General features: G+C 44.4%; 1 protein-coding gene across 1 annotated transcript; it reads right to left on the bottom strand.

The window, feature by feature from the left end:
- Positions 1 to 538: 538 nt before the first annotated feature.
- On the bottom strand, positions 539 to 16789 carry SNCG (synuclein, gamma (breast cancer-specific protein 1)). Its single transcript, XM_009875479.1, has 5 exons — positions 16669 to 16789; positions 11612 to 11653; positions 10619 to 10746; positions 1699 to 1782; positions 539 to 559 (listed from the first exon to the last, which is right to left on the bottom strand). Exons 1-5 carry the CDS (start codon positions 16787 to 16789, stop codon positions 539 to 541), a joined length of 396 nt encoding a protein of 131 aa, XP_009873781.1.
- Positions 16790 to 24670: the final 7881 nt, after the last annotated feature.

The following is a 24670-nucleotide window of genomic DNA, read 5'->3' as shown; positions in this document are numbered from 1 at the left end:
CTTCTGAAATACAAATTTTCATTATTCCCTATCTTTTGCATCATGGTCTAAGGCCCCCACACTCCTGAGAGCCTTGTATTTTAACACCACACACTTAGAGGAAGAGTTCCTCAGTTTGAAAGGATGAATATTCAAAATGTGCAAATAAAACAAAAAAAAACCCCAACTTGTTCAAACATTTTTTATTAGTTTAAAAAAAAATATTTCCATGATGCCTAGAGGTCTCAGGTGTCAGTGCAGATGGACGGCAGACACAGGTCAGTGAGCCCGACCAAAACACGCAAAGCGAGAGGGTCAGGAAGCCACGAGGGAGGAGGGGAGGGAGACACACACCCCAGTAGAGGCCTGCACCTTACTTACAGTCGGAGGAGTCTGGCCTAAATATATTGTACGACTGGTTTATGAAAGACTACAGAGGTGAATGTAGTTAACCTATGGAGAGCGGGATTTTCCTGTTGTAGTGTCAGCTAATATTTCCATGTATGTTCTTGGAATGCTCTCAGAATGCTCTCTTTTGAGCTGTAAGTCCCTACGTTGATTAATTGCCTTCATTTTCACCCTGCAAGAGAAGACAGACAGGAAAACAGTTAAATATTTCCACTGAAAAATGTATATAAATAAAATTAGCAGAAAGAGCAATGCTGGTAGTCAGCACATAAACCCCCGTGAACAGCTACAAAACAATGAGGAGCGTATGTGGGGCAGAAAATAAATGAATTATCCCTTCCTGCTGGGAACCAGACACAGTCCCGCTGCAATTCGCACCTCCAGGGAAAACAAGGGTGTGATTTCGGAGAAAATGAGCGGTGATTTTGCATGTGGTGGAAGCTGAGCTAATGTGGGGCCAGGCAGCCACGGGCAGGAGCATCTCGCTTTCTGCTGCCGACCCTGCACCCGACCCTGCTGCACAGCCCCATGTCAGCCAAGGGGTCAGTTGGATTAGCAGGGTTCATTATGGGGGCTGGCACCCGGGGAGCTTCAGGCACTGCAAAAACAGTCTGAGCTTCAAAGGAGCTGAAAACCAGAGAGTTTGGGTGCCTGCAGTGCTGTGGGGCTTGTGGAGTGGGCAGCCAAAGGCCTTAGTGCCAAAATCATAAAGGAAATAACACATGAGAAGTATTTGTCCCTTTAAAGCATCCATGTTGGGCAATAAGAGGTCATCCTCCCTCGTTCAAGAGCTGAAATTGGCCCACAGACTGACATTTGACCCAGGGCTTTAAAAGGACATTGCAGGTAGAATAGATCAAAAATCTCATCCCCAAAATACCTTATTTAAAAATAGAAAAATCCACAGAAAAATCTAACTTGTCTAAAAATACATAGATAAATCTAGCCTGTTATCTAAAGCTCTTCTAAAGCATGACTGCAATGAGGAAAAAGCTATTCCATGTGGTGAGAAAACCACAGGAAAGCATTAACTATTATATATGTGTTTACACACCAAATCAGGCAGCGGGCCACAATCTCTTCAACCTGTCACTCATGGCAAATCTTTGGTGTTCCTTCCCCCCTAAAAAAGTGGCAAAAATGAAGACTGATGATCTCCAGCTTTTTGTCAAATAGCTCATGGAAGTGGGAACACTGATGGGCTCCACCGCAGAAAGCAAAGGGGAGATTGCCCGGGGGAAAACCAGTAACTAGGAAAAAAAACATGTGAAAGGAAAAAAAGCCCTGTGGGGAGCTCGGGGGATCACTCACCTCTCCGCCGCCTGTGCTTGCCTCCAGGGCCCCCTCTCCAGCCACCCCCAGCTGCTCGGGTGGCTGCGGTGTGGCCAGGTCCTCCTGTCAAGTCACAAGCGAGATGTTCGTCCTCACTGACACATGCAGAGTCATCGCCCTAATCTTAGACAGACTATTTGAGCAGGCTGCGCAAAATGGGTTTGAGCATTAAGAGTGCAAAGAAAGTATCGGGTTTAATAGATGGCAAATATTGCTCAGAATCTGTTTTTTTGTGCAGCTTGCTAGGGCAGATGTCTATGAAAAAGCAATCCACTTTCTTGCAGCCTGGTATAGGGTCTGTTTCATACAGAAAATGTGTTCTTTTTTGCAAGTTTTCTTTCCCGTCACTGTGACCACAGTTTTGACTCTGTCAGCATAAAGAAATTTGTGAGGAAGAAATAAATTTACCTAGAGTAAGACAGTTTATGCCTAGCCTTTCCCCACATTATCTTACTTACCCTAAGCATGCGTTGTATAGATTAACACTAATTTTATATATAGCTGTATTGCGGTGGCATTAATGTCATGCCTCAGATAACATGTCATTATTAAAGGATAAACTTTTCTTTGTGTTTGAAGTCCCAGCCTTTTCATAAGCACTTTGAGCTTTTTTAGCTACTTTGCTACATCCTTCAGCTACCTTCCTACTCAAAGAAGAAGAGGAAAGATTGTATTACCAGGCACTTACTTTAAATGTGATTTGGCCACATGGGAAGAGAAGACAAAAGCCCTGACTCTCCTGGGGCACAGGGGACGGACAGAAAGCAGCAATGTAGCTTTGTGGAATCAGTCAGCAAGAGCAGGGGGAAGCAGAATTAGCAGGACCTCTACAGTCCAGCCCCAAATCACCAGGGAATGTGGAGCTACAATTTCCAAGCTTCTCTCTTCCCTTTGAGCACACAGGCCCAGCAGTAACCCTGAATGTTTACTCTCCTTTCCCACATGAAGTCAGGCCCACCATTAAAGGAACCTGAGACACATCCATTATGTAAAAGAGAAGTCAGCTTTGCATGGAAGGGAAATATTGAATCACAGAATCATAGAAGACGTTGGGTTGGAAGGGATCTCTAGGGATCATCTAGTCCAACCCCCTGCCAGAGCAGGATCCCCTAGGGCAGGTCACACAGGAACATGTCCAGGCGGGATTTGAAAGTCTCCAGAGAAGGAGACTCCACAACCTCTCTGGGCAGCCTGTGCCAGGGCTCTGTCACCCTCACAGTAAAGAAGTTTCTCCTCATGTTGAGGTGGAACTTCCTGTGTTCTAGCTTACACCCATTATTCCTTGTCCACCCTCAATGCAAAACATTTCATCCTTATATCCAGTCTAAATCTACCCTCTTTTACTTTAAAACCATTGCCCCTCATGCTGTCTCAACAGGCCTTGTGAAAAAGATCGTCCTCATCTTTCTTAGAGATTTCCTTTAAGTACGGAAAGGCTGCAATAAGGTGTCCCCAAAGCCTTCTCTTCTCCAGGTTGAACAACTCCAACACTAGCAGTTTGTCTTTGTAGGAGAGGTGTTCCAGTCCTCTAATCAAATATATCATTTGAGTTTCAATATTTCGGAAACATGAGGTCACCACTTTGCTGATGTGCTGTAAATCAAACGTCCCTGTCAAACCTATTGTAAACAGAACTCAATGCTCCCTGTGCTTCGGGGGGCTCCACACTTCATTTTCACGTGTCCTTCTCTTTCTGTCCAGTCACAACTGTTCTCTTCATCAGAACATTCCTGATGCTTTTGGGACTGAATTATGGAAGAAGATGTGATATGAAATAAAATGGGGAAAAAAAAGACACTTTTCACAGCATTACATAGATATAAGGTAGATCCCATGAAAAGCTAAGCTGGAAATCGGACTTTGGCAGAAAGAGGAGCTGGGGGATGGAAGCACCACATCTGGTGTCCTGCCACAGGCCTCCTGCTCTCCACACAAGCTGCCATAATAGATCAATCGTCCAAAGAAAGAAAACAGCCAAACTATGAGCCGTCACCCAGTACTGATGTCTGTCACAGCTCCAGGTGGTCCCTTCACCCCCCTGCTGAGAGTCAATTGTTTGCAGAGACAGCCATGCACTGGGGCATCTCCACAGGAAAAGCACAGTGTGATTTTTATTTTCCTGAGGAATAGTCCCTTAATTTGCAGCATGTTGCTGGCTGAGATGGTTCTTGCTAGTTATCAGCCTGATCTGTGTTAAGTAATTCCAGGTAACCTAACGACGTCAAATCGTGCACATCACAGAGACCAGTTTCTGGTCTCCAGGGACTTGACGCCCCCGCTCTGATGGAGGCACTGAGCCTCAGTCTTTCCAAAATGAGTGAATCCTCCCGCAGTCAGCAAACAGAGCTCACTGCTCAGAACTTACAGATGCAGTTCTGGCCTCAGAATACAGTCTGTGGCTTTAAACCACTTTACATGTGTATAGGACTGTATAAGAAGGACTACACTTTATAACTTAACAGTGCATATTTGGTCAAAGCAGGTAAACAGCCTCAAATTGTACTTTGAAGCTTTACAAGTAGTTTTTTTGACTGTTAGATGGAAAGAAAAGAAACCTGTGATGCAAGCCAATGACAATAGCTGCAACAGCAGGTGCTTTGTAGGCTTTTTTTGCAGGTGGAGTCACCAGCTGCCGTCTGAAATTGTGAAGGTGAATCAAAGGCAAGAGCCTAAGGCGCTGAGCTGCGTCGGGAAAGCTAAGGGACAGCTCATAGGAACGCAAGGACAAGTACAACGCACCCCATCTGTCTGCAGGGCACCTACTCCTCCTGTGGCAGGGAGCTCAGCCCTGGTGGGTGCAGAAACTGATGGAAAAGGGGATCCGAGAGCGATGGGCGAGCTGAAAAATCCCCGTTCAGCTATTGTGCTGCTTGTTCTATCCCTCAAATCGTGCTCTCTGCCAAGACTCTGCTCTAGAAGGATAAAAGTGACTCACCCACCTATTTTTAGAAAGGGAAGCGACCGTGTTTCTGGAGAGTGTTTCTAAGCTGTGGTGGAGGAACCAGCACAATTGCAGGATGAGGAGGTGTCAGGCCGTGTTAGGGATGCCACCTCACAGCCTTTTTCTCACGCGCTTGCCAACCTGCCCAGAGCAGGGAGCTTGAGGTGAGGATGAGGAATGGCTGCATTTTTCAGCCAGGCATGAGCTTGCTGGGCATTTCCGTGACTAGTCAGGAACACAATAAACAGAGGAGGACCATGTGATGTAAAGGTCTTCACTTCGGATGGAGACTCACAGTGTGATGCTGGGCAGGAAAGCAAGGGTGAAAATCCAGGTTCTCTGGAGGACAGCAAGACCTTTGCCACTGCTTTCAGTGTTCATCTCCTCATTAAAACGGATAAAATGTTCTAAGGGAAAGGCATGTTGCAACCACAAGGTAATTAGTAACGCTCCTCCTGCTCTCAAACAGCGAGCAGATTTTTCCTCTCAGAAATTACGTGCTGCCTTAGAAAAAGCATTTAAAATGAACAGATTTAGTTTGTTATGGGCTGTTTTCTCCTGGTTTTGGGGGGCCTTTAGAATCTTTTTGGCTAAGGAGAAAAAAGGAACTAGTTTAACTTAACCGTTGAAGTGAAACATGAGACCATAGAATTCATTACTGGAATACTACATCTATATTTAAAAACCTGTATAAATATATTTGTATAGAGAATATATACACTACAGAATATTTATCTAAAATACAATATTTCACTAAGGTTATGAAACATAGATAGATGTTCAGACATCATTAATGAAAAGCTCAACAAGTAAGGACCTGTCATTTACAAAAATATTCCTGTGAAATGTTAAAAGGTCTTAAACAGAGTATATTATATGCTTCTGGGTTCAGGTATTTTAATATTTTTTTTTAAAAAACAGATTTTAAAAGTCCACAGATTTTGAAAAATAAATTAGTTACAATTTGATTTTTCAGATTTCTCTATTTTACAGTTCCCATGAAATTCCCCTTTTCAGCTCAGCAACTGTGTTGTATGTTCTGCTGTCTCAGTCTATACATGAAAAGTAATTTATATTTTTATCCATATTATGTTACAGGCCAGTGTGTTGGGGTTTTTTTGCAATCCCCCAAAATTCTGAGATAAACAACATCAAGATTATCTTCCTTATCTAAGAGAGAAACCATGCAGAGTCTAAATGTTGTATGCTGGAACATTACTCATCAAAACTCAACAAATTCAATGCCAAGCAAGGTTTCTTTATTATTATTATTACTACTTTGTAACTTTTTTTAATTTTCTTTTTTTAAGGCTGTAAAACCAGAGACCCACTGGCAGCCTAATCTGCTACAAATTTAACAGCCCACAGTGGGACATGAATTGCATAAGGTTCAACCTCCTATAGTGCTCTTGACCTTGGCTGTTGGAGCAAAAGCAACGCAGTAACCCCAAGCCACACCCTTGCAAACCCTCAGGCAACATGACAGGTCCTATGGATGGGCTGTCCTGGATAGGTCTCCGGCTAAATGTGCTCAGAGTGATGCTGACAGCTCTGAGCAAGAGGTCAACCTGTCATTAAAGTGAGTGGACCCACCGACGGGACAGACAGACGGGTGTGTGGGATTCCTGTCTCACCCTACGAATCTCAGTGGACTCTTAGGGTAGCTTTGTTCTCATCCAGCTCACAGTCAGACTTTCTTAGGGTTTCCTGGGGCTGCTTATACAAATAATGCATATTTGATAACATTTGCATTGTTATCCTACAGGATTATGGGGGCACAGCCTTTAGGCATGAAGCACACACACATACACAAAGCTTTGCTGACTTTAAGACTTCACCAGTGCCACTAACTCAGCTCTTCTGCTGCATGGGAAAAATGTATGCCTGCATGCACTAATGATACTGGGAAAAAGTGCCTGCAGGCAGCGTACCCCACTGCACGCTACTTTTCAGCCTCCCCTCCTCCATGGGAAGCTGAAGGATACCACAGGGATGCACGACTGCATCGGTGAAGTACACTGAAGCTTGAATACAGAGGGGAAGAGTTTCGACTATTTATTCTGCTTAGTTGTCAGGTAGTTTGGCTGTTGATTTCCCTGCTCCTCCTGCTCAGCAGTTCTGCCCTCAGTGCCCTCTCAGATGCCCTTGGTTAGTCTTTCCCAGTGTCACTTGCCCCACCCAAACTAACCTAAACAGGGAGGTCACTCATCAGTTGCTGCTTCCAATTCCTTCGGTGGCAGTGCAGGTTTAAGAGAGTGGAATTAAGGCTGTGGAAGTCAACCGGTCGTATTCAGCATGTGCAGTTGTTATGAAAGCAATGAGCGGAGGTACGGGTGTGGTACATCCGTGCTAGATCAAGCGTAGGGAGAAACGACGTGATCCAGTAAACGCGCCCAGTGGTTGCACATAACTGACAACTCCTCAAATAATTAATGGAGCGAGATTAAAAAAAGAGATCAAACCCAATTCAAAATGACAGAGCCATGAACTGACAACTAAGCCATATAAAAACTGACAGGGCAAATAGATCTAAAGGGAAGATGTAGGTGGAGGAGGGGGTAGGGCAGCATCAGCTACTTGCAAAATTCTTCCAGTCACTGAGGGACATTTTGAGGGAGTGTGTGTGTGTGAGTGTACATACACACGCTTGCTGCCAACCACGTGGCGTCTGCAATGCAGCAAACTTTGTGCTGTGTCATGCAGATGAAGAATTAATCCTCTTCTAAGACAGGGATATTTAGTGGGTGGTTATCTCACTGAAATCCCTTAATGTCCACCCCAGGGACTGGGATGGGCGCAGAGTCACAGACAAAGCACATTACTGATGGGTCTCATTCCTTCGCATGGCCAAAAAACTCACACATTTTTCAGTTAACACTTAAAAATTCCACCAAATCAGTCAAAACTTTCTTGTACTCAGTTAGCAGCCACCAGGCTTGTGCCAGATCCCTGCTAGGTGATGCCAGTGCTACCCGAGGTTGCTCTCATCTGGTGCTTGGCACTGCTCCCTAGGCCTAGAGTCACCTCATCCCATTTCCCTCTGACTGGCTCCAAGCACTCCCACTGAGGACAGCAAGGAGCAGCTGGCTGCCAGCCGCCCCACGTGTGCCCACATTTCGGTGCCTGCCACGTCCTGTGAAGGGCTGAATTCTCCCCTGTGGCCAAAGTCACTGATACACCCGCAGATGCCCACCACCCTGGGGCTGCTGCCCCAAACAAAACTTAATCCCAAATCCTTAGAGTTCATCGCTCCTTGCTAGTGTGTGCCTGTCACTGATCCCAGCTGGCAAATGCACAGTTTAAACGTCAACAAGCTCTCCGTGATTTATATTAATACTGGGAATGCTGAGCTGGGGACATGCCTCCTAGGCCACTTGGCTCCCCGGATTTGAGTCATCCTATAGCACAGCTTGGTGCATTCACACAGATCCTCCTGTGCTTTGAACAACCCCTCTGGAAAGTCAGCAGGGAACAACCCTGGAGACGGCTGGAAACAGAAATAAGCTGTTAGCAAGCGCTCTTTACAGTTAGAAAGAAGAAGGATGGGAGGGAGCATGAACAAGTCTCAGTACTGGATGTAATGGTTGTGTACAATTCTGGGATTGCAAGACTATAACAGTAGGCATTTATTTTTTTTAACATCTAACTGCTATACCTTATCAGTCTTCTGAGTGTATCTCCAGTGGGGTCTCTCACAGGCACCCCAGTGCCTGGTGCTGCTCTTGGCAGCCCCTGCCCATATTTCCATTAGCAAATTGTGCAGCGCAATAGGAGCAGACCTGGAGAGAAAGCAGCTGGTGCCAAGAACCCAGCACAACCAGGGCCCTCCCTCCAGAACAGCTCTGGCTCCGTGGCAATTAATGGTTAGCAGTCAGGATGGACCGGGTGTGTGTACGGTGCTCAATCTTCCGTGTCATTGCCATCCAAAACGTATCTAGCGGGCACAACTGCAGCACAGCGAGTGAGGATGACTACAAGATTTGCACTCCTAATCTAAGATGAACTAAACCAGTAGATTAACTCCTTCTTTCACAGAAACACACTTTTTCCTGAATTTCTTGCTTCTGTGGCTTCTTTCGCATCATCTTTCTCCTCCTGCTTTCATTCTGCTGCCTACCTCTGCTATTTGGCATGATACCATGATATTGCATCTAAAGCAGCTTCCTGGCTCCCTCATTCAGTCTGTCCTTCGGCATGTGACACACCCCACTTTTTTAGTTCTTGATCAATGCCCATCTTAACTCTAAGCAGTCAGGCATCAACGGGAGATGGCAGAATGACAGTTCATCAGATGCTTAATGCTTTAACCCTCTGGAAAACTCAGAGTTTTTCTATATTGCCTGTAGTCTGCATAACCCAGAACCATTACTTGGGTGAAGGAATCACTGATTTTCTAAGGCACTACACGCACAAGGATGGAACAGATAATGTTGACTACTTTGAGCTCTGCAATTAACACCCGTGAATTGTAGCATGCCTGTCTTTGAGGGGGGCTCTCACTGAGGATGAAAGGGGAAGAGGATTGCGGCTGCCTGGCCCTTGCCAGAAGTGGAGACAGTTCCATATCTGCAGGATAGATTCCTACCGTCAGCAAATTCCCAGCTCTCCTGGGTCAACTACCCTGCGCCCGGTCAGTCAAAAGGTAGGAGGGGGTAGTCTGGCCCCACGGAATTAGTCATCCCTGTTTGCACTCCTGCAGCCTAACTGCTGTTCCCTGTGGGAATAGAGATTAATCTTATCCCAAGGGCTTAGCAGAACTTCTGTATCTACCCTTTTCACATGCTTTCAGAAGGACATTTTGCGTCACATGTAGCTGCTGTTCTCTTTTGTTAGGCTATTCTCTCAGGATTTATACAGTGCGTAGAAGTTTTGTTTCACATCACAATGTGTTTACGTGCAGGTCGGGAAATTCATCAGCCAACTATCTGAACAATTAAAAAAATTCTGGCCAGCCTCGCTTCGCTTTGACTCTGGGTTTGGTTTTGCTATGACTCATCTAGCTCATGTCGCTATCAACGCCACGGGCACAGCTCTCTGAAGAGGGGAAACGCAGTTGGGCTTGCCAAAGAGCTGCCAAATATGAGCCTCACACACCGCACAAATGACTGCTCCCTCTTACCACCTGGTGAAAGCACCCTCTCTAATGATCGACTTCGCCTTTATCCGGGGAGCTGTTCTGCTCCTTCACGTGCTCCTTAATCCCCTCACTTGAAGCAACCCAGTTTGTCAAGGACAGAAGACGTCTTGTTTGAACCCGGCTTAATCCCTGCACAGTTTTTTGAGTCACGAGGGCTTTTATCAACAAGTCCTTGGTTCTTGCTGAAACCAGCACAAAGAGGAGCAGCAGGGTCGGGCTCTGCCCGGGTCGCTGCTGCCCTCTGCTGACTGTGGGGCAGCCGGGGACCAGGCAAGGGCAAGGGCAAGGACAAGGGCGAGGGCAAGCTCTGAGCCCGGCCAGATGCTCACTGCAGCCTGGCCACACTTCTACTCCAGTCCCTGGGGAAAATGCTTTTCTACATCCATAAGAAAATGGGGAGTGGGAGTCTTGCCAGCAGCGCCCATTGATAGGCACAAATTGATTAACACGTCCATCTGAAAGGAAGAAAACGCTGCTTCTCTTTCCTGTGAGGGTGGTCAAACACTGGCACAGACTGCACAGAGATATTGCAGAGTGTTCGTCCGGGGAGATATTCAAAACCCAGCTGGACAGGGTCCTGGGCAACCTGCTTTCATTGACATTTCATTCACTAGGGGATTGCACTAGATGATTTCCCATGGGTCCTTCCAAACTAAATGATCCTGTGATATTAGGCATTATACAGTAATAGTGAGCATTATATAAAAGCCAGTATTGCTGAATACCCCTCATTGAATAGGTAAAATGATGACTGCAGATATTTTAAGTGTAATCCAAAGACAACTCTTCTGTCCTGCACATCACTGAAGAAACAAACATACCTTTTTTACGACTCCTGTAGTGGCCACAATGGTCTCTGCTCCTTCTACAGTCTTGTTTGCCACCGTGTTCACACTCGCTACTACAGCTTCTCCCACCACGTTGGCCTGTTCTTTGGTTTTCTCAGCAACTGGAATTTCAATTAAAGCAGAAAGTTAATGAGCCAGGCTGTGTGAAAAGGCTGACAAATTCACTGGGATAATAAAACGATTGCATTGCGGTAAGAGAAGAAACTGTCCCAGTCCTTATTTGGACTTTATATAAGAGGTCACGTTTGAAGTTAGATCACGTACATGAGGGTTTTGTCTACTCAAAATGCTGCTCAGAGAGCAGCACTGTAGCCTATCAGTCTACATGGGCAACTGGAGAATGAAAAATCACTGTAAGATAATAAGAGACAATTGTGCGAATGAGGTATTTTGCGTTGCTGACTGCATATGACCTCTCTCTAGGTACAGTCTGTTTGATTTAATACACCTGGGTAGAAAAAAAGTAATCGTCATGAACCTCTCCAGGGTAAGGACCCATTTATCTCTCTTCAAGGCATTTCACATGGCTGCTCTGCTTCAGAGCTTGGGAAACCTAGAAGGGTCACCCTTAGGGTCCCTGACTCTGTGACTGCCTGACAGAGACTCCTAAAGACCACAGTTTTGGCCAGACATGATCTGATGCAAGCGAGTCCTCTCTGCATGCCGGGCAGCACTCCTGACATTATGAAACACCTAAATTGCTGTGAACCAGCTGAGTCTGCCAAGTACCATTTGTTAGATTTTTTTCTGACCTGCTCTGCTCATTAAATATTTTCTCCCATCTGTGTGTAAATACCAGACCTTGAACCATTGCTCTTGGCAAGCATCCTCCATTCATCAAATGGAAGGTCACGCAGATGAGTGGCATCCCCCAGAGACATTCCATTTGGCAGGAGTGACAGCCTTATCAAGAGGTCGAGCAACACACCATAGATTTCCACATCCCTCTGAGGGCCGTGCTCTTACCTGAGGTCACGCTTTGCACAACACCTTCCTTGGTTTTGGTACCTGTGAAAGGAAACACAAGGTCCATCAGTGCTACCTGGCAAAGAACACCCTGGTTTCTGGACACAGATGGCTTGCTCTTTTTATGAGGAGCAGTGGGGAGCCACGGTGCTGCTGGTACCTCCTGCTAAGACACAAGCCATTTGTAGAGCTGGCAGAAGGGATCAGCTCCATTCCTCATTAAAGTCAATGAGTATCTTTGTGTCAGGGGTTGGATAATTTCAACTGCAAATTGCCCAGAGATTCCTAGACCTGCAAAATCTTTATACCATGATGAAGTACGAAAAATTCTCCCTGGAATATTTCCAAAATCAAAAGAACAGTCAAGGGGAGGTAAATCAATAGTAAACTAATCGTAAAAATGAATCTACATTAAGTCACCTGGTAAAATCTCACCTGCTTCAGTCTTCAGGACAAGTCACATCTGTGACTCCCCCTCGCCTTTCAGCAGGGGTCTTGGCTGCCAGTGGTCTAATAAAGACTCTGGAGAAACCTGAGGCTAAATTTACAGAGCAACCATCCACCTATTACATACCTACTTACTGGAGTCCCATTTTAATGCCTCAGCCTAGGCTGTGCCTGCTTGCAGGATGCACAGAATGCAGATGTTTTTATCTCGAATTATAGAAATACACTGTAAATAGGCTTACATTGTAATTTATCTCATTGTTCTCAGAGCAGAAAAGCTAACAGGATGTGAGGGCGTTCAGTTCGCAACACAAGTAGCCTTTAAGGAATAAATGTCTGTGGTTTTCCTCCAAACTTGAAGTGACTTACTATATGTCTGTTCTATTTGTACATTGCAGCACATATGTTAAATCATGTGATAGATGGGCACCTGCCACAGTAACTAGATGCTTTTTCACATTACAACAATAAAGGATCAAATTTATCTCTGATGGAAATTACACCAACACGTGCCAAAATGTTCCACTCGTCCCATTTTACTGTATTCTGTAAACCATCTGCACCTATATAGGCTCTTTTCAAGTTTCCCATACTCATAAAACAAAAGGATTTTTATGGCCAACTGTTAAAATGATGGAAATAGAGAGCCAGGGAGATGTTTAACTTCAGAGGTAGTGGAGCATCCATGGGTGTGGTGGGAGAAATCAGCTACAAACTACGTCTCGTTCTCATTAACAGCCTGCAAAGCAAAACAGGTGCAGAGCCCTGATAAGGACAGATCCAGCCCACATCTGCTATGCCTGATACATGTTATGTATTATTGAAAGTGACTCTCAATTGTTGATTTATTTTGGTGGTTGTAATGATTGCCTGGGCAGAACAAAGCTGTTCTACTACAATGTACCCTCGACATTTCACTCCACCTTCCCAAACTGTATTAAAACTGAAGAGATGAATTCTCTGTACTTGACACTCGTTACTGCTGTAAACACAGCTCCTAATGATGCATAGGGCACGTGTGCACTGCTGTAAACCAGATTTTAAAACGCTGCCCATGCTATACAAATGGGTACAGCAGCACAGCAGTGAGCGGAGCAGATGCAAGTCTCAAGCCATGAATGTGAGCTCCTGAACGGGCCAGACTCTCGCAGCTCACCTCAGACCCTGTCCTGCTTCAGTTTCCCTACTGGTGCCATTCCAATGAAAGACTGCCACAGCATTGATTTGACATACAAAATCTTCTCACATCAGACACAGATGTTCAAGCTCAGCCCTTAAGTGCTGTTTTTCGGTTAAACAGCACTTGCTAGGTAAGTATATAATTTGCTGTACGAGCCTTGCGTATGTTTCAGTTTTACAGCGTACATGTAGTAAGACAGGAGCTGTACTTCCATATAATTTTTTACCAGACTTCTGATTTGAAATTACTATCTGGACTTAATTCTTTTCCAGAGGGGAGGGTGCCATATTTTCTGAATAGAAAATAGTTCCAGAAAGGAGGGATGTGGGTAAAAACACCCGAAGCCATTTCACGGCAGAAGCAATGTCATTGGGAAGTGCCACCGCTGCAGCTTGGGAAGAACTTCCCTCATCTTCCCGAGCCAGTCTCCTGACCACACCCAGTGACTCAGGCTCAGCATTCATTATGCACCACATGAAATCTGACCTTCTGGTGTACATCCTCCCGGCAACCCGCATCTGTGGAATCAGAAAGCAATCCCCTGATGCTCAATCTCATTTCACTCATTAGGCCTTGCCTGCAGCTTGTGTACACGGAATTAGGAATTAGGAGTTCATGCATCCTGCCTCTCCTGAGGGCTGTGAGTCATCTTGTAAGAGCTTTGGTAACGCAGGGGTGCGGCCGAGGTGGTGAGCGCTGTGCAGTGGGAAAAGGTTTAGAGTAGCAAAGGATATTATGAAGTGCAGTAAGTCCTGCAGGAGTTCATGCTGGAGTCACTTGGTTTAAGCAGAGCCTGGTGCATTGGGACTTTCTGTGACATGCACGGTTGAATGCTGCTCTGGAAAACTGGAAGTGCGTTCTTTGTGGGGACGTCCTGAATTATAGTATTAAACAGTACTAATGACATTATACTCAATACTCTCATGCAGCTTTGCACTAACCTCATTAATTAACTTCAGCATCACTTATCCCTCTACTTAAACAAAGACAGCCCATTAAATCAACTGTTGGATACGCATTAACTGTGCAGTGATCCACTGCCACGTCAGCATACCCTGCGGGTGTTACAATTTGGATAGCGGACTCTGATTCTACTAAGCTCAAAGGTGGTTCACGCTACAGGATTTCTCTCTCTCTTTTTGTGCCCCCTCTTCTCTACCCTACACCTTCAGCAAGTGATAACATGGGGCAGGAGCCCCCCATGTTCGTGACTTTCCTGGTGATGGCAGCATCTCTAACCAGCCCAGCTGTGAGCCGCACTGCAGTGTTAGCACAGGAGGGAGGCATCTCCAGCCCTGGCACAAGTTTTTGGGAACTGATCCTGTGTGGCTCAGAGGGGAGGCACGAGGTGGCCGCAGTGCCCTGATGGCACCACCTGCTCCAGGCACATGCCTTGGGACGAGATGTTATTTTTGTCTCCTTGGGTGGCAGCAAGTGACTCACCAGATGTGGTGGTTGCAGCCAGACATCTGGAATCCTCCTTGGAGAGTCAGCAGTGAGTTAACACAAACCTCAACAAAAGCCATATTCCATCCCAGGCTTTGGATTTTTTCCTCCCTTTCCTCATGCTTTGAAAAAATTTTAAAGCATTAATACAAGTATGTTCTCCTAGCATCCAAAAATTCAGGTTGTGTCACATAACGCTGTAAACCAAGCTGCCAGGGCAGGGCTCTGCAAAGGAAGGAGCAGGGAAGGAACGGTTCAGGTCTCCAAACCGAACCGTTCACGTGGCACAGAGTGAGAAAAGGCAACATGAACAACAAACTAGTCATCCCAGTTTTAATCAATATACCTAGCCACAACTGTCCCTGCTTATTTAAAATTCAGTTCTCTGAGCTAATCAGCGTCTGGCCTTTACTTTTCCTGACAGTGAAAGACTGAATTTTCCCCAAAGGGCTGAGCATCTCCCAGTGTGCAACAAGAACAGAACCGGCCCTGTGACAGGGCAGGAATCAGCAGCATACCAAAAAGTCAATCCAAAAAGATAAAAGAAGAAAGCACTTAATCTTCACCTTGATCATTATCTGATCCTCATTGAGAGATTTAGGTTTTAAGAAGGCTTTTAAAAAACTTTATCAGAAAGGTTAGAATCTCATGAGAAGACTCTGTACCTCATGGCTTTGCAAAAATGCAAAACAGGTCACAGCTTAGAGATGTACAACGGGATTGAACAAGAGATGTGAGGCATTATGCATAAAAACTCAGAATAACCCTTTCAGACATCACTCAAACCTGGAAGCAACTGGAGCAGTAGCAGTGCCACAGTTTGACTCCTATAGAAGTGACGTTACAGTTACTGTGGTTAGCTTAAGTGTTTAGAGGAATTCTGTTTAACTTCCTTTCTTGCAAGTCAGCTTCAAATTGAAATGTGAACTGATACATGTGTTCATTTAAAGCATACCAATAGTTCAGTATTTAAAATTTTGGGATAAGGACATTACCAGATCTGCTTCACATGAAATTCGTATTCCATTTGTCCTGTATAAATGTATACCTGTAGCCGTTGTCAACAGAGCTGTTCTAAACATAATAGCTATGTACAGTGGTGGATGTTGCAGCATGATAGCAGGATGAGACTGCATGTAAACTTTCCTCCTAAAAAAACCCTCCCTCCCACATCTGGCAAACATAAAAAGCTGTGTGGGGTGCAGTAATTATCAGTGAGATAATCAGTCTCGGGAACTTAAGACTTCGTAAATTTTATAGTATCTGGAATATCTGACCATCCAGCCGTATAATTGCATGCACAAGGTAGTGGAGGCCGTGGGTTTCAAGCGTGACCTTGAAAGGGCAGGGTTCTGAAGCAGCACATTAACTGTGAGAAGGCTCTGGGCAAGACATCAGACGTGCTGTTTTCCAGATCCTATCCTTCGGGCAAAATGAATTTGGGTGTCTCTTGTAAATCAAGATTAATACATGCACGGGGAATGAAACCAGTGAGTGAACAAAAGAAGGATTTTGGGACAAAACGCTATATTTGCGGGGAAACAGATGTATCCTGCAATCTCCACTTAATAACGCTGCTGGCTCCTCCTCAGCGTGTCTCACAGTGGGGAGGTGAGGTGGAGACCAGCAGTGCTCAGACATTTGGAGGATGAGTGACTCACCCTCCAAACAACCAGCGAATCGTCATAACAGAAACCTGCTACCCAGGCACCTGTTCCTTAACGTTGCATTAGTTCTGCTCCCTACCCCGCCCTGAAGAAGTGGCTGTTTTATATCCAATTTACAGCTGGGGAAACTGAGGCACAGGGAGAATGTGGCACCCCAGGCTTACACAGCGGCTCCACGACAGAGCTGAGGATGTTACCCAGACCTCCTGCCATTCGCTCCCAAGCTTTAGCCACAATATTATTTCCCCAGACTTTCTCAGAGACAATTTCTGCAGCAGTTCATGCTCAAATGTTGGTTGAAAATAGTTCTTTCTTACCTACATACATCACCCCTTCTTTAGTCTTCTCTGCAGCCTCAGTCACTCCCTGCTTGGTCTTTTCTGCAGCAGCCACCACACCTTCTTTAGCAATGGAGAAGCCTTTCTTAAAGACATCCATTTTTGTTGCTTGCTAGGATGTTACCTGGGTGATCTGAGCGCGGGACAGCAGCAAAAAGCACCTCAAGACGGGGACTGCAATGTGCAGCCTTACCCTCAGCGGATCCTCGGTTTCTCTGCCAGCCTCTGCTGCTGCTCTTACTCCTCCGCTGGATGAAGGCAGTGTGGCAAACCTCACAGCCTTTGCCGGCTCTTATTGATGAAGTGCGCTGCAGTGTAGCCAATGCCTGTGAACAGCTGATACTGAAATATTAATGATATGGATCTGCTTGGGAAGATTTAAGAAGGGAGGGGAGAGAGGAGGACAATGACATCGGTAGGTAAGGGACTGTCTGGAAAATTTCCAGACAGATAAAGCTTTTAAAATATGCTGTGATGCTCTCACTCAGGGATGCTCTCATGTGAAGAGGGAGACTTTTTATCTGAAGAGCTGAGTTCCTGAAAGAGCATCTCCCCGAGGCTGCAGAAGGAGGCAAACACAAGCTCTCCTGGGTTCCCAGAGGGTGGAGAGCATGTAAAGCTCTTGTAGCATTTGTAGCGAACCAACAGGGTGAGATTCCTCGGTCTGGCAGTTACCAGAATCCACTCTGCACAGAATGGTAACAAGAACATTATTTCTAGTAAACATTGAGAGAAAAAGGGAACCAGCAAAAGCTTGGTGCTCAAGTGAAGGGAGGTACACGTCCCGCTCACCATGTTTGTCAAGTCTGAAGGCATTTAGTGTAAATTATGGTTTTTGCTCAGCTGTACATCCCGTTACAACAGTTCATGTCTGAAAAATCAGATGCCTGTTGGGGGAAATCCTGTTTCCTATTTGTTTCTCGGAGTCACTGCAGAGCTGTGCTCCGCCACTGCAAAGTGAGATGAGGTTTTACACCCACACCATCACTCACATCGGAGGTCTCTGCTGCAGAGCATGGTGGGGTCAAAAATCACTCTGGAGAATTAATTGGGGAAATCTACAGTTTGCACAGAGGATCCATCCAGGCTCAAGGCCTCACTTGGAAAAAATACCAAAACATTTAATTATTGATCGCAATTGGATAACTTGATGTGCTTAACCCCAAGCTAAATTGTTTTCTGAGGTAGATCCCAAGCAGCCCAAACCAGCTACTGTCCCACTAGCAAACTGAAATTCAGTGCAAGCGTGTGAAAGCAATTGCTGGTGCAACAAGGTGATTTTTTTTTTTTATTTTTGATAGCGCCATATCTGAAACTATGGAAGCCATGGAGCATCAACGTCTGAGCACAAACCCTGACCAACTTTGGTTGCTTTTCCTTACCAGGCAAACAGAATGCAAAATTCAGAAGTTTAACTGTGTTACAGGAGGGCAGCATGCTGGAATATTGCGTAGTGGTCCATAAGGCACTGCTGCCACAGGTTATCAGCCTAGGAGCACCAGGTGGGGAAGGACTACACAGAAAAGAAAAAAGTGTGAATTAAAAATGGCATGTCTGTACACATAGGCTGACATGTACACAAACACAGTTCTTACTGTGGAATTAAGAACATGTCTGTAGTTTTTGGGAGTGCTTTTTTTACTGAAACAATTGAAAAACTTGATGTAGAAAATAATATGCAAATTTCTTTTTTTTTTTCCTCATAAATAAGTCTCCCTACATATAAATTAAGAACAAACTTCCATTTGAATGTAGGGGAGCCACATTTCTGACAAATGGACAAAATTATCAGTAATTAATTTTAAAAAGTGCAAGATTCGGAGGAAGGCCATCAAAACATACCAATTATTATAAGGGCTCTCGTTGTAGACTGTTGCAACAAGGAGTGAGAAAAGAGTTTTCTTAGACTCTTTCAAAATTTCCTTTGGGTGGCTGACTGGCCACTACCCAAAGTGCAGAGCTCACGCTCATTTCTGCTCCCAGGGTATTCTTAAGTTGAAGATATCTGCATCTTACTGTGCCATACAACCAGCGGTTTAACTTGGCTGCTCTTGGAGTCAGTCATAGAATCACAAGGCTCCCATTGATTTCATCGGGCACAGGACAGGAGTCTCGCTTTTACTATATTTGGTCAAAAGTGAATTTACCATCTTTGGGAATTGCTGCAGTGCCCACCTGCTTTTTTGCTAGGCTTTCAAAAACCATTAAAGCAGAACACAGAGCTTCCCAGGGTTATGGGTTTTGCTGGCATTTTCAGGAGAATGCCTAGACTGATAAGGCTGAGTGAGAAGCGTATTTTGATTCTGTTAAGCTATTGTTCTGTCATGATTTGTACAACTGAATTCTACATACTTTGCACTGCTATAAAAGGTAACAAATACACAAAATATCAACTATGCCTAGACATGAAACATGAATCACCACCAGATTGAATTAACCGGTACTCAAGTGGGATACTCCTTTCCTGCCTTCTCCTTTCCCCATGACGTTCAGAAGGAGCTCACGAGAGGCCTCTAAGTGCCACTGGATCCCTCCCAAGGCAGTAGCAGTTTGCACAGGCATTGGTTTGCCTTGGTCACTTTTAGGAAAACTCTAAACTCGAGACAACATTGTAGGAGACCTATATAGGGCAAGCATCAGTAATAGCTCCTGAATGTTTGCCAACCCATGGCAATTGCAGTACCCTACTGCTGTTCTAAGCAGAGGATTCAGTCCTGATTTGTTGCTAATCCTGCCCCAGGTGACCCTAACAACAGGAGTAAACATAGGCAACCTTGGCTTTACGATTTTGACAGGATCTCAACTTTGTGCCCAGTAAGTTCTTCCCTTGTATTAGATAACAATCAGCAGCTAAAAGGAAGGTCCTCCAGTGGGCAATTCAGGGAACCCAAGATCCTACAGCATCTGGCAGCAACCTCTTTTTCTCTGTCCCCATCTGCGACACTGGGGAGCAGTCAGTTAAGCTAGACATTAAGTTTCCTTTTTTGGTATTGAGTTTAATTCATATCACTTTGTAAACAAATTCACATCTCACAGACATTTATCTGATCTGCACAATACCAAAAAAGAAACCCTTGTCTTGACTTGTGCAATGACAACCCATCCACTGTTGTTCATTTAAAGTCTGAATTCTGGCTGCTCAGGCCTGTCCATTGAGCCACGTGCTGCATGACACTGTAGTCTCTTGAGGGCCTCCGAAAGGTGCAGTTCCCCACCTCCCACGTGCCCAAACCTCTCTCTGGGTGTTGGTGGCTAATATCTGGAAGCAGGCCTAGGAATCCTGGCATATGGGCAAGACAAGTTTAGCTCAAGTCTACCTATTCCCACAGCACAGATGCAAAGGGAAAGAAAAGAATACAAAGCAGAAATCAAGATTCTCCGTCCTTTACTGTCTTTTTCTTTGTGTCTGCAACAGATTAAACCAGGATTTTACTTAATTTGTGTCTCTTCCTTCCTCAGTTTTCCCAGTTGCAAGTCACTCTGCGATACAAAACCTTAACCTTGTCCTTTAGCGATGAACTTATGCTGGAGACTAACAGCAGTCAAAAGTATCTTGTGGGATGAAAGAAATGGGATTTGGTCATATTCTATTGAAGTATGTAAATCGTGTATGACGTTGTTTAAAAGAGAGGTAAGGAAAGGAAAGACCGACTGTTTTGTGGCTGGTAAATATCCTTTGTTTGGAAAGTTTTTGTATGGAGAATAATATTAACATTAACAGGATCAAACTTTGCTGTGTGTAAACAGAAATCCTCCCTCTCTCTCTCTCTCCACTTGCAAAAACATCAAAATGCAGAAGGGAGAACTGCCTCGGATCATTCATCTTCATGCCGTAACAAAAACAAGCAGTTCTCTCCGACATCCTCTTGGCAAACAGTTTAGGACTTGAATCCCTGCATGTACGTTTGCATAGTTAATGAGTAATTTCCTCTGCTAGGGAATGGATAGTGATGAAGGCTGACGAGCAAGCACTCACACAGCAAGCAGAGTGCTGCCAGCCCAGCAGTCTTTCGTGACTGATCTCTGCCACTGAATACCACTGATAGCTTCTGAGCAAACTAATAAAAATATAGTCAACAAGAATTCATCTTCTTGCCCTGAAGGACAGAACACTGGAGGGAATCGCTTCCAAGCCCAGCAGCCCCCCTCCCGACACTCCTCTCTCCGCGCTCCCCTTGCCCGGAGCTGCAGCGCACACACGTGCGCACATCGGTGACGGGCAGGGGATGAGACAGCATTTTCCAGATCTAAAAACCAGTGCCTAATGAGAAGTTATTCCCTTGCTGTGCAGCTATCAACAAAACGGTCCTATTCATCTTTCCAGACGTGAAATCCTTTCAGTTATTCACTCCTGCTTCAGAGATTTGGAGCTCTAAATCTAAATGAATCTAAATCAGTACGGGCTCATTAAAATAATTTCATCTTTTCTTGGCTTTAAAAATATTTTTTCCAAGGCTTTATTTTAATTTTTCTTTTAAATACACAGATTCTGAATTTAAGTCTATATTTAAAAGCATTATGGAGTAGGCACTGAATCTGGGAAGATACAAAAGAAATGAATATAAAAATTTGAATCCATTAATTGAAAATTTCATTTCTAAGGCCTCTTTCTCCATAAAGACAGTGACTGGAACAGCTAGCACGTTTCCTTTGCTATTACGTACAAGCCATTCAGCAAGAGCATTGTTTGGCACTTTACTGTGTGGTCACCCACCTCCTGGCCCAGCTCTGACTCTAAATAAACAGAAAAGTCCAAGACGGGATTTTACATCTTACACAGATTATCCAGAAGATTGTGCTGGTATCTGACAATTTGACTATGGAATTGCAAATGGCAGATGGAATTCTCAGGGCGGGCAGCACTGGAGGGGGTTAAGAGCCATGTTTCATGGAAATAGTTATAATTGCCAGACAAGGCAAGAGCAGCCCTGAGAGTTACCTGCAAGATCCCAGGGCACACCGATGAATTTGGTGTAACTGGCAATATCAGCTCTCTCAAGACTAGTTTTGACCTCTGAAGACTAGTTTGAATAGTTTGAAGAAGTATTTCTCAAAAAAATACTTGGGGGGAAAAAAGATTTTCGTGAATAATGGTGGAGGAACAACGTCTGTCACTTGTCAAATTCAGTTGCTAGTTGTTGGGCTAGCTGTTCTGAGAACTACTAGAAACTTCTGAGAAGTCTCAGGGCAGCTCCAAACATCTCCACAATGCTATTATCATGTAACTTACTGATAAGGCTTCAAGCACTTTTGGAGTAACACCTATTTCCAAATAATTTCCCCAACTATGTTTTAAAATGTATTGCTCTCACCCATTTCTTCCATGCCAGCAGTGGTATGCAGCTCCATAAGGTACACCAAGCCTTAACTAGGCAAGTGAAAAGTGAATAGCTACCTATCTTAGCTGGTGCACAGTTGCCTTTTTTATCTATAGAGTACCTCCTACAAGAGACGGACCTCAGGAAGCAATGAGCAAATTGTTACAGCAAATGACCTTGTATGTCTCTTTTCCGTGCTTCCATGCTGAGGCACCAGCTGAAACAAAGAGACAAAGTTGTGGTGTACGCTCCTCAAACCTATTCCTCTACTGACATAAGCAAGAAAGCTTACAGCTCAGTTTACCAATAAATCTAATATTATGAATCAACAATATTATCTGAATATGTTATTCGGTTACCCCAAATTAGATCAGCTATTAGAAACCTTAACTAGTGTTTAGCAAAAAAGCGTGAGTAATTCATGCTTTCCATACATTTACATCAGTGTCCTACGATACGCCCATCATAAGGAAAGAGACGTCAGTCTTTGGCATGCTCAATATTTTAACATCTTTCATAACTGTTACCAAAAAGTCATGCTAAATTATTAATTTGCAAATAGCTGAGCAATCTGTGCCTCCTGTCTGCTGCACTCCTATGCAGCACCATTACAAAAACACCTGAAGGAGCAGCAGATGATCCAAGCCAGGAGCAGGGCAGAGAAACGTTGCCCCATCACTTGGGAGGTATCACATCGACGAAGAATAAAGATTTAATGGATGAGTTAAGACTAAGTGTAAAGGTATATATTAAGAGACAAGTCCAAAGGGTTTGGAAGTAAGTCACAAATGGGACAACTTCAGTATCTGTAGCATAAAATCACTTTTCTGCAAACCACGGTAGCACAGCAGTTCAGGTTACAAGCTTGTGGTTTGTTCTGTCTCATGTTTGTTTCAGTTCCTTCCCAATAATGGATCTTAGTAAGTAAACAAATATAACGCTTATGTCAGATCCAGTTACTTGTAAGAAAGGCACATTTGTATGTGAAACGCGGCACATAAAATATTCACACATTAACATGTATTATAGCAGGATGCACACAATTCTGAAATAAAAGCAGCAGGAAGGAATAGAGGGAAGTTCCTTTTTTCTTTCTGAACTTGTGATTTCATCTCCCTGGAGAAGTGACTACAACAGAAAGGGCAGGTTTTGCCCTTCAAATTGTCAAAATCTCTCTCCGCCTTGCCCCACACGCCACTGTCGCTGCCCTAGTGTTTAATCACACTGTTTAACTTACACAGCAGCGTCTGTCACAGGTCAGTAAAGGCACTTCTGTGTTTTTCTAGGTTCATCCATTAAGCATAAAAGAAGGGCAATCAGGAGAGGGGTGTGGATTCAACCAGCGATAAGGAGATAAAAATTCACAGCCTTTAATAACAAGGCCTTCCAAAACAGCAGAGAGATTTTATCCTCTGTGTCTCAGCTGGCATTGGAATGACTCCAGACAAGCTCTATGTGCGATGCTCTGCAGGACATACTGAACTTCGTGCATCTCATTATTCAAACCAGGAGATGTTCTCGCACTCCTGCAGCAGCATTCCTACCGTTTTGTCAGTGAAGCATCATTCTCCCTCATTTGATTCTCAAAAATGGCAGAGCGCATCACCTGGCAAGACAGTGAGAAAAGAAATACAGTTTACGATAGCCACAAAACTAAAAGCAGCAGCATCAAGTAAAGCAAAGCTAGTAAGGAAACTACAACCTCCACAGCCTTTTTTTTTTTTATTATTAGGCTGTGGTGATGGAGATAGCACTTTACAGCAGCTCTTGGCAAGAACTTTTTTGTAACATTAAAAATGCACAAAAAAATCAGGTGTAAGATTCAGAAGACAACCTGAAGAGAAATTCTTAAAAATGCCCAATAATCCTGACCTCTCTGATGGACTACTTCATGAAAATCTTGCACTTTGATGGGAACAGAGTATAATTCACAGAGCTGCTTTGCAAAGGCCACACAAAACTGGATGCTTGTAAGCTCTTTTTTGCTGTGCATTTACTCTGAATCCCTTAATGCCCATAATTTCTTATATTTGTCGTGAATATTCTGCTGCTTAAGATAGCATATTTCAGCTGTTGAAGTGCAGAAAAAAACCCCATGTGCAGACACTGAAGCAGGCAGCTCTGTGACATTTTCTGGCACCGTAATGAGTCTGTTACACCACTCTGTATTTTCTTTCCTTTCCTTTCTTTTCTCTTCCTTTCCTTTAAGCTAACATCCTTTTCCTGTGCCTGAGGGAGAAGGCAGTTGATAAAAGCTGAGTTCCTGTTCACAGATAAGTTTAGAAGGCAGACAAGCTCAGAAGTTCCTTGAATAAGCTATATTCCTACCACCTTTCTTTTTCCCCTGCTCTGTCAGAGACGTTTGAGCCCCACACAGGAACCAGACTCACATTGTTCAATAGCCACGACGTTTCCACAGTAGCTGGGAGGGCCGAAAGCTTTTTCCGCTCTTTGTTTGAGTTCCTGTTCACAGATAAGTTTAGAAGGCAGACAAGCTCAGAAGTTCCTTGAATAAGCTATATTCCTACCACCTTTCTTTTTCCCCTGCTCTGTCAGAGACGTTTGAGCCCCACACAGGAACCAGACTCACATTGTTCAATAGCCACGACGTTTCCACAGTAGCTGGGAGGGCCGAAAGCTTTTTCCGCTCTTTGTTATTACTT

The sequence above is a fragment of the Apaloderma vittatum genome, unplaced genomic scaffold, assembly GCF_000703405.1.
Source record: "Apaloderma vittatum isolate BGI_N311 unplaced genomic scaffold, ASM70340v1 scaffold6788, whole genome shotgun sequence".
Classification (NCBI taxonomy): Eukaryota; Metazoa; Chordata; class Aves; order Trogoniformes; family Trogonidae; genus Apaloderma; species Apaloderma vittatum.
The sequence above is the reverse complement of the archived record's forward strand: the minus strand, read 5'-3'. Positions and strand labels throughout refer to the sequence as shown.